This window comes from Hoplias malabaricus, chromosome 12 (genome assembly GCF_029633855.1).
Source record: "Hoplias malabaricus isolate fHopMal1 chromosome 12, fHopMal1.hap1, whole genome shotgun sequence".
Taxonomy (NCBI): Eukaryota; Metazoa; Chordata; class Actinopteri; order Characiformes; family Erythrinidae; genus Hoplias; species Hoplias malabaricus.
In genome coordinates, this window is record NC_089811.1 from 9,256,189 (window position 1) to 9,266,230 (window position 10,042).

Genomic DNA, 10,042 nt, shown 5'->3' on the forward strand with positions numbered 1-10,042 from the left:
TTCTGACGTGCTAATGTTTTACCTCTCTTGATTCAGAATGCAGATGCCTTGGGGAACCATTACAGCCTCCTCATTTGAGTGATCTACTTAACTTCCGGGAATCTCTGAACGTGGATGTACCGCTTCAGCGAAACCATGATTGCACTTGAAGAATGCCAGCCATGTTTAGCCCTCCAGCCTTTTTTAGCCTAGCCCAGACAGCCATGGCTGGCACTGGAAGCAGTGCCTCTTCAGGGGTCTGATTAACGGCATCGTTGTTAAAGAGCTCTTGTTTGTCCTGGAAGGGTTTCTCGCCTTCGAGGGCCATCCGTTTTGCCAGGCTTCCTCTTGGCCCCAGACAGCAGATGTTCCATCTGTGTTGCCTTGAGGCCTCTGGATCCTTTCCTTCTCGGGCTCCAGCATTTAAGCATTTAAGGAACCCGTCTGCATCCTCTGCCCCTCTGCCTCCTCCTCTCTGGTGTGGAGCTGATGGAGGGCTTGGAGGTTGAGGACATCAGTCCGGCCCTTGAGGCCACGGAGGACTACTTGCACTGCCTGGATGGCAATCGAGAGGATGGAGAAGTGAGGCCAACCAAATTGAAAGATGTCTCGACACTGGACAAGTTGAACTCCAGTGGGGTTTGGGGTTTACTTACTGGAGAACAGCCGGAGATATCGCCCCGTAACTTGGCTTGGGCCGAACAGAACTCCTTCGGCGTGCTTGGCCTAAGACATGGGAAGAGGAACCGAGCTCGGTCTACGAATGATTTGGCAGCTCATGCCAAGGAAAACAACTCCACAAGCTCCTCCGGTGGAGGATTCAAGCGGGGGCACAACAGATCACGCTCGGACGTCAACTACCAGACCTTCACAGATAACAGCGTGCCTGCCGTCGACAAGAACACACTCATGGCGTTAAATGGCCAAAGGGAAGGTAAGGATTTGGTGGATTTGTCTCCTTCACATGATTTGGGTCCACCAACCTATTGTAGATAACAGCAGATTGTAAGCTCTGTTTATCTTGGCTTCTGCCATTCCTTTTTACCCCTCATTATTGCTCTAAAGATTGTCTCCCCATCCTCTGCATTTTGTTTCATCTGCTAGGCTTGGATGATTATGTAGATTTACGCAAGGATTACCCCAATAAACCATAATATCCCACTCGTTACAGGGCCTTTTGTCTACTTCAGGCAGGTGAGCCCTTTACTGCAGCCTATGTGAGCTCATTCTACATAAAACAGTTATTTAAAAAAATGGAAAATAAGTTTAATTCATGAGTTAAATGTTAAAATTGTTTACTATGAACAGAAGAAGAGAAAACCTCACCCCCTTACTTCAGTCCCAAACTGGACACCACTCTGTTACAGAATAGATGTTTAAACTGGCAACGTAGACGATTCTGGTCATTTACTGTTCTCACAACAAAACAAACTCTCTCTAATGTTTGTTTTTATTCAGAGGCTCTGCATCTTTTAAGGTGGAATGGTGAATTTGAGTAAGAAGCGACTGTACCTTGTTGGTTGAAATGTAACTTGTCTGTAATTTTTATTCACTATTTCAATTACATATGGCGTCCTGAATTTGGAGTCGTTTCCATCTTAAGTAATGTAACTGTAACAGCAGAAGTAATGTAATATTACCTATCTGTGGAGCAGGAACAGAGCAACATCCTCGTCTACTAATGCCTATCAATATTCGGAGCCTCTCCACTGTCCATATGCCTGTAGATGCCATTTCTAGGCCGTGGCAGAGTGAGAGAGAGAGAGGCAGACCGACAGAGAGAGACTACATGAGCCAGTTTGGACAGAGACGCTTAGTCTGTTTCCCTATTTACCAAGCTGGGGCTATGTACAAACACCGGAGCTTTTTACCAGCGCAGACAGAGAGGCAAATGACGAGGAACCATTATCATATTTCATAAGTGTATTGGATTAAAATGTAATAAAGTCTTTTTTTATTATTGTGTGGAGTCCTGCTGTTTTTGTCCCAGGTGAAATTGGGGATGGATTGAATGCTAGAAGAGGTCTGAGTTGATTAGGGCTGATTAGCGCTTTCACTCAGATGAGTGCCTGGATTTGGCGTGTGCACATGTTTGTTTGTTGTGTCTATTTGTTTGGGCCAGGCCGTAAATCTCAATTTGAAAGAGATCCTCGACAAAGAAGGTAATAGTAGGATAATGCAATTCTGTGACAAAATGGGCACAATACTGTGAAAGAGTGAGTCCCAATTACCCCTGATATTAAGAGGATTAGCATACGAGTGAAAAGGCATTAGTCGGCCCAAGGCAAGGCGGGGACGGCAGCCTGGACCACGGCAGCGTCCTTTTTCAGCACCGCTGACTGTTTGGGTCTCCGTGTTCATTAAGGTAATTGCGCGGTATGGGGTAGTTTGCCGTTGATCCCAGCAATGTCACCTTTGCTCGGGTGTTTGATTGGTTTAAACCTGTGCTCACTCACTCGATTCACAATTGATTAATTGAGACCCTCTGAGAAAACCCAGACTTGTGTTGTTCAGCGTGCTCTGTTACACCTGCCTGCGAGTGCTTGTCGCTTCTCATTCTGGAATTGACATCGTCTAGACCGGCGAGTTGCTGAATGGTCGTCTTAGTGTATCAGGGGAACGAGAAAGAAGGTAAAATGAATTGCACGGTACAATGCCCCTCCTTCCCCAGTGACTCCAGCCAAACAGAGCCAGCCGTCTGCAGGACATTCCAACATTTGCATTTCCTACTTTAGAACCTAATGTTGATGGATTTGTTGATTGCAGTGGTGGGGGAAATACAGCCTCCTGGGTTTCTTGGTTTCTTCTTAGAGCTTCCTATAGAATATGTCTAGAGATAATGTCCTATTTCTTTCATATTAGAAGCATTAGTTTGGATATTTTCAATGTTGGATAAAACTAAATATGAATTTAGTGCTTATTTACATTTGAAAACAGTGAGAATTTTGCCTAAGCCCTATGTTTATAACCCTGAGGAGGCCAGGAGTCTGGTCAAGTCAGCAGGTGGGATTTTAAGGGTGTATATATTTTGAATTTTTTGCTAATCACACAATGGATGACTGTTTGCAGCGACAATTTCAGGCCCTGCCTTGGCCCCACGTACTTAGCAGACGTTAAGTGCGGTTGTGGCTACAAAGCCACAGATGCCACATATTCAGCCAAACACTGAACAGCAAACATTAGCCTGCCAGTTCCATCATAGTGTCTGTGCTAGATAGAGATGGGCAGTATCCACATTTTTCTGTCATACCGTCTCAAAATATTATCACAGTCTATGGTATTATCATGGGGGTGGGTGGCACACTGTCTGGCTGTGTGAGCCCCATATCTATGAGTGTGGGTCAAATGAAGGGTTTTCGGCACTGTGCAGTTCAGCTCAGCACAGCCCGACAGTGCACAACAATGTGTTTATAATTGCTGGTGCTGGAGGAACAGACATGTTTGAAAATAAGTGAAATAAGACTGTTCTACACTGTTTAGACAGGCACTTGTGGTTTAGCACACCACAGCTGAAGATTTTCCAGCAAACGGAGGCTCAAATCACACTCATTTAGAGATAAAGCCTCATACCTCGAGTGAAAGCTCTTCTGAGTATTTTGTTTGTTTTCAGCTTCATTTCTCTCTCTTTTAACACAAACCCAGCGCTAAACTCACAGCTGTGGTGAGCTACTGGGCTTGGGTTTTTTTTCCCCCCACTTATTTTCAGAGTGTGACATCAGCGCCCACAGCTCCCCCTCCCTGTAGCTCCCATAAATGCACGTAAATTTACTTTATGGCCAGAAATTTGACACATCACACACACGTCATGAATAACGCCCTCGTTTTGAGATGCCATCCACAATATTAAGTAGCGTGGTATACGGTGCTGTACCAGTAATTATAGAAATCAGGGGAAGGGGGAACACTGTACTTTGTAGCTGCTTTATTAAATGGACCCCATTAAACCTAAATATAACGTGTTTTCTGATTAATTTTTACTGAGTTTATGGACTTCAACAAACCTCCTATATCTGAGAATAAACAGCTCAGTTCGTCCTTTAAGTTCTAAGTGGTCATTACAGAAGTCCTCTTATGGGAAGGTGAAACAGATGGAGCTCTATTATGATTGGCTCGGTGTAACCGGGAGTTAATGTTTATGTTCTGTGTCTCAGTTTGAGCTGAAAGCCCACTTGCTGTTCGTCCAGTTTCCCCCCGATATAAACTGCCCCAAGATTATAACCCTCAGTTTAAAACCACCTTTATCATCTCATGGGTCTGATTACAGCCCTCGGGGTGCCGTGCCGTGCCGTGGGCCTGTGCCGTGTTGGTGGTTTAACAGGGAATCAGTTCTGATTACGGGTTGTGTGCTGCTTTTAGACGGAGGATTGTGTCAGGCGTAGAGTAATTGAACAAAGCAGGACGTGGAACTCCACCTAATTGTGATCTAGTAGCCCTCAAGCAGGACGCAGTCGATCTGACAGCAACACAATGGAGCATGCTCTTGCTCATTTGCATGTTTATTGGGCCTCTGCTGACACAATTAATTACAGGAGCTACACAAGATTATCAATCAGCGTTTTTCAGGAGCAGGAACATTGATCCTGCTCTGGTTTATTTAAATTTTGGCCTTAGGCATTGAAATAGAGTTGTAGTTGTGTCTGTTGTAGTCTGCTCATCTGTTATGATTTATGTTACAATTTAAAGGAATGCTATGTAATATTTTTGCCTTATAATTACATAATTATAATGCTTCATTGACCTGTAATAGAGACAATAGAGCCTTTGTTGTTGCTAGTCTGGGCTCAGCACTGCAGAAAATGCACTGTGTAACTTTTGTAGGAGGGTAGTAATCACTCTCCACATTGATTTCAGTACAGTGCTGTAAAAATTGTTAACACTAGGGGGAGCCCCAGGAGCAAAAAGTAAACAAAAACAAAATGTACCGATTGTTCCTTTAACGTCTATAAAATTGAAACCAGCCTCTTGCTAATGCTTCTTGAAGTGGGGGAATGTTTGAAAAGCTATGAGCATTTTATACATTCCGTGTTCAGTGCGTGTGCTCATTAATGTTGAGTCTGGAGCCCACCAACCCACACATGGTGAAACAAGACCACCCAGTCAGTTTTCTGTGCGCTGCGTCAGAAAACAAGGCCAATCCCAGTCTGGAACCTGGCTCTGAGGTCTAGGTTTGATGAGCTCTGGTGTAAAGTCTACTGTCCACAGTCTAACCTAAGACTGGTGTGTGCCACTGGTTTGGCACCAAATGATTTGACCTGACTCTGTAGTACTGATGTAATTTGGTCAGTACCCTTTCAAAGAACCGGACCCACCCTTGATCCCAGCAAAATATTGTAGAAAAGACAGTGGAAAGACAATTTTTCTAGAAATAAATGTATAAAAAAGTCTGTATTTGGTTGAAAAGTCTTGGGGTAAATTGGGAGCAAAGACAGACCAAACACAGCCCAAATTTCAGCATCTGTTTTTGAGCTACGTACACGTCATGACAGACGGGTTTTAGGCTAAAAAACAACCTCCATACAGTATCTGGTGTTGTCAAACTTCTTTCAGCAGTTTGCAGAGGTCTTGCCGACCGTCGCAGAGGCGGTTTGTTAATTGAGTCATGTCAGCGCGCCTCACTTCTTCTCTAGTGTGAAATTAATAATGACCCTTTGCAGAGCCGTAAATCTGCCGTTCCTTTTGAAGCCCCTAGAGAGGGAAGCCCCACAACCTCCAGGATTGTTCTTCCAGGAGAGCCAAGCACAGCTGCCCTCCTGGCACCCGCTGATGAACCCTTAACTGACCCGAATTAGCCCAGCCCACGGTGCGCTGGGTTTATTAGCCTCAGAGGGGAGGGAGCTGCCCGTTATGTGTGCTGTGGTTGTGGAACTTCCAGTTTAGGCCTGTCGTATTAGAGATAAGTCCCAAGAACAACATTGGTGCCGTTGCTTTTAAACAGCCTTCAGATTGACCCATGTCCGGGAGCTTCTGGTGCCAGCTCTGAACACCAGGCGTGATCTGCTGAGCAGGGGGGAACCCTGTCTGGGAAGTGTAGGGAAGAAGGGTGGTGTGGAAGGCTGAGAGAGAGGGTGAGAGGGAGGAAAGGAGATAACAGAGAGGCGCTGTGTGAAAGAAGCAGCAGACAGAGGAAGGGCTGAAAAGGAGTGACCCAGATTAGGGGTCGCACTCTGCCGTTCTGTTTGCACAGTGCTCCTGCAAACAATGATGTTTCTTCCTGCTGAGGTCATGGGGAAGTCTTGCGAGGGGTGCTTTTGCAAAGGCTCCACAAGCTGCGTAGCCAAATATCATCAGTCAGCAGTGTGAGCATCTGGGTTCATCAGTGATATATCTTTTGCTACCTTCAAATCCTATCAAAGTCAAGAGTTTCTGGGCTTCCTGCCTTATGAGGGATGTGTGCAACAGCCAGAGTCAGCTGTGAGAGACATTTGGACATTATGTCCTTGTAGGACTAGGGTTCTCATTGGGATGATGTGGATGTTGATAAGTAATTAACAGGGCAGCGCTTGCTTAAATGTTAATGAAGCAACCTTGGGATGGAAGGGTTAACAGTTCGATCCCTAGGACCCACAGGGAAAATGGGAATTGGGGAGTGAGGGAACAGAACTTTTTCCTCTCTCAACATCCATGAGAGAGTGAGAGGGAGAACAAATGTGAAGTTTGAAAGAGCGCAGTGTTGAATTAGACATATTTTGATAAAGGCCCTTGTTCATTAAAATGTGAATCTGGAGCCCACCAAACCACACACTGTGAAACAAGACCACCCAGTCAGTTTACTGTGTGTTACCTGGGCCAGAAATAGCAGGATATAATGAGCCGTTCTGAACCGAGCGAAAATGGCTAAAGAACTTCTGCTCCTCGCTCCTCACTGCTGTGTGCTCGGGGTCGGGGTAAACAACGAGCGGCTCGTTATCATTTAAAGGAACAGGCGCTGGAAGCAGGCGTTCTGAACAGGGCTGATTAGATAGGGGGAGAACGCTGCTGTGAGGCTTATGGGGTTTTCTTCATTCTGGTTGACAGATCTGGTCACTAATCACTGCCTAATGAATGTTTTTGTTTCCCCAGCCAACAAAGAGAGCAGCCCCAGCCTGGTGAAGCAGGGGATTCTGGAGCAGAGAGAGGGTCCTTGGGGTCGCTGGAGCACCTGCCACGTGGAGCTCACTCCCTGTGAACTGCGCCTTTATAGCCTGGACAGCAGCGGTAACAGACAGCTGTGTGCTGCCCTCTCTCTGTCACACTGCCAGGGTGTCGGAGCTTCTCAGCCTCAGGATGGCCGGGTTTTTCAGGCGCTTTTCTTCAACAGCACGCGGCTGCAGTTACGCGCCTCCTGCAAGTGGGAGGCGCTGGAGTGGCGGCGTCTCCTCTGGGAGCGTGTGCTGGCCGCTCGTCCGGCACATGGTCACAGCGAATCGGCAGCGCCTCGAGACCCGGATCCTGACTCGGATTCTTCTGCCCCTCGTCCTCCGGCACGGCCCACAGCTCTGCCCCTGTTTACCCAGCGGTGTGCAGATGTTCTGAAAGCCGGACTCTTGTACCAGCTCAGTGACCTCAACAACTGGAGCGCCTTCACGTTCGTACTGACCCGCACACAGCTGCAGGCGTTCCCCAGCGGGGGGCGAGGTCCCGTCCACGAGCCGATCCTCCAGGTCCCTCTGGCGTCCTGCCTCGCTGTGCAGAGGGACGAGGCGGATGGTGGCGCCTGTGCCTGCTTCCAGGTAGGAGTGGGTGTGGTCATATGAATAAATAAACCTCTAGAATGAGTGCCGTACCATTCCAGCTGACATTAAGTCCCAGTCCCATTTCTTGTTTTTAAACTCTTAGCTGAGTTACAGGGTGTAGAGGTTAAACACTTCGCCCTACTAAACGGGAGGACCCTTCAAAATCCTGATACGTAATTGGAACATGTATAAAATAGAGCAGCGCTTCGTTCCCAAGCGAGTAGCGGTGCTCTGTAGCAGCTCTGCACCAGTCTGCAGTGATATCAGAGGAGCTGCTAGCTAACAAAAGCTAATAGCTATATACACAATTCACCCCCACCTGGTGACCCAATTGTTTGCCATGCTTAGGCAAACGCCACCCAACCCCAGTCCACAGTACACAAACTCACGGACACAGTGTGTTGCAGACTACTGCATAGTTGGAATAGTTGTTGTCCCTGGGGCAGAACCAGTTGAAAACCCCTGCATTTATGGCCTCATTCTTCTTCAGAAGAGTTCCACAATCATATATTATCCCTCCTTCTCGCTAATTTCAGATTCTTATTCTGCAGATTTTTGTTCGATCCTTCCAGTTCCACTTTAAATGCTGCAGTAGCAGTGTAATTGATTCAGCATTTAAGGTTGAATGTTGAATTCATAGCTAACTACTGAGACATCAGTGCTGTTTTTTGCTTGTTCTGAAGTAAAGGGCCAAAATCCACTGAAACTACATTAAACTAAGATAATACACTGATGATCAGAGTTAAAAGGATAATCTGTGGGTTTCTTTGGTCGCTGCACAGATTCTCGCCGGTGATTCACAAGGCGTCATAACCCTTTGTTTGAAGCGTGACTCTAAAAATCTCAGTTTGAGGAGCCATGTCGCCTTCACACTTCACCCCACCCCTCTATCCCACCAATAACTCAAACCCCCTCACCCCTCGGCAACTTGGAAGAGGAGGGCTACGTGGTAGTACTAAGGGATGAAATGGGATTGGGTGTGAAGACATTAGCCTCATATGCAGCTACGCCAGAGCATCCCCTTCCGTCCCATTCAAGTATTTGTAAATAAGAATATTACATTTATTCCAATCCCATCCCTTTGTCCAGGCGATCTTCCCAGAAGAAGTTCTTCGTCTGCGGGCGGAGAGCGAAGCCAAGGCTCAGGACTGGGTGGAGGCTCTGCGCACTGCTGTGGCCGCTCAGAGGCCCCAGGGAGAGAGCAGCCACCAGCTAGCACCCCCTGGAGTCTTGATGAGGAACAAACCGGCCCGGGAGCGGCGGCAGAGAGAAGCTCAGAGAGTGAAACGACAGTCGGTCACCACAAGCTTCCTCAGCATCCTCACCTGCCTCGCGGTGGAGAAAGGCCTCACTGCACAGAGCTTCAGATGCGCAGGTTAGTGTCGGGGTTATGGCACAGAGCAGTGTTTAAACTCGCAGCAAATGAGTCCCGTATGCAACACATTCAACAACATAAACCTGACGTGTTATAAGATACATTCACTTATAATACATTTACCTTAGCTCTCTGAACATGGGCTGAAATGAACGGTTCTGATTCTGCTCCACTTTTGACGTCAAGTGCAGAGACTTTAGAAGTGCCCCGCCCCCTCGTCTGAGTCTGTCCAATCACAGCGCTGGACCTGCGTTTATGTGAGAGCGCAAAGATGAGGTTAAACACAGCAAAACGGCCACAACCAGCACGGAGAAAACGTTAACGGAGAAGAAAGAAAACAGAGTGAAAACGGCTAAAAACCAGAGTTTCTGCTTTTCGCTTCTCACTGCTGTGCACTCAGGGTCGGGGTGAACAGTGAGCAGCTCATTATCATTTAAAGGGACAGGCGCTGAAAGCGGGCGTTCTGAACAGGGCTGTTTAGACAGGGGGAGGTTGCTGCTGTGGGGCTTGTGGGGTTTCGTTAAGAACCAGAATTTTGGAGAAGCGGGGGAATGTGTCTTTTTAACATGTTCATTCTGTTGTTAGCTCTTCAGTTGCCCAGTTCTAAGTCTTATCAGACTGAAAGCTGAAAGTGTTCCCGACCCGTGAAGCCCTCAAGAGTTTTTCCACTGCTTTACCCGGTGACGTCAGACTGTTTTAACGTTGGTTAACCAAGGCCACACAGAGTCATTTTCTATTACTCAAACAAACAAGCATCCGTCTCACAAAGCCGGTGGTGAATCCTTACCGCTGGCCTGTAATTTGGCAAATGGGCACCGTCTCCCCCACTCCATACCCGGCTTGTTTTTGCTTATGTTTTCCTTCGTGACAGTGTGGTATTATTCATAGTCATACGCCATCTGCTTGGTGGTCTCCTTTGTTGTGGCAAGCTTCAAAAGGTGAGGTAGACGGCGGGGGAGGGGTACCTTACTTTTTT

General features: G+C 47.1%; 1 protein-coding gene across 1 annotated transcript in view; it reads left to right on the forward strand.

Annotated features, from left to right (window-relative positions):
• The first annotated feature begins 252 nt into the window (after nucleotides 1-252).
• plekhm3 (pleckstrin homology domain containing, family M, member 3) overlaps nucleotides 253-10,042 on the forward strand; it is a 44,481-nt gene continuing 34,691 nt past the window's right edge. The window contains exons 1-3 of the mRNA XM_066641340.1: nucleotides 253-913; nucleotides 7,039-7,688; nucleotides 8,781-9,066. Of these exons, the coding sequence (XP_066497437.1) occupies nucleotides 469-913; nucleotides 7,039-7,688; nucleotides 8,781-9,066 (1,381 nt within the window). The 5' untranslated portion in view covers nucleotides 253-468. The remainder of the gene's footprint in view (nucleotides 914-7,038; nucleotides 7,689-8,780; nucleotides 9,067-10,042) is intronic.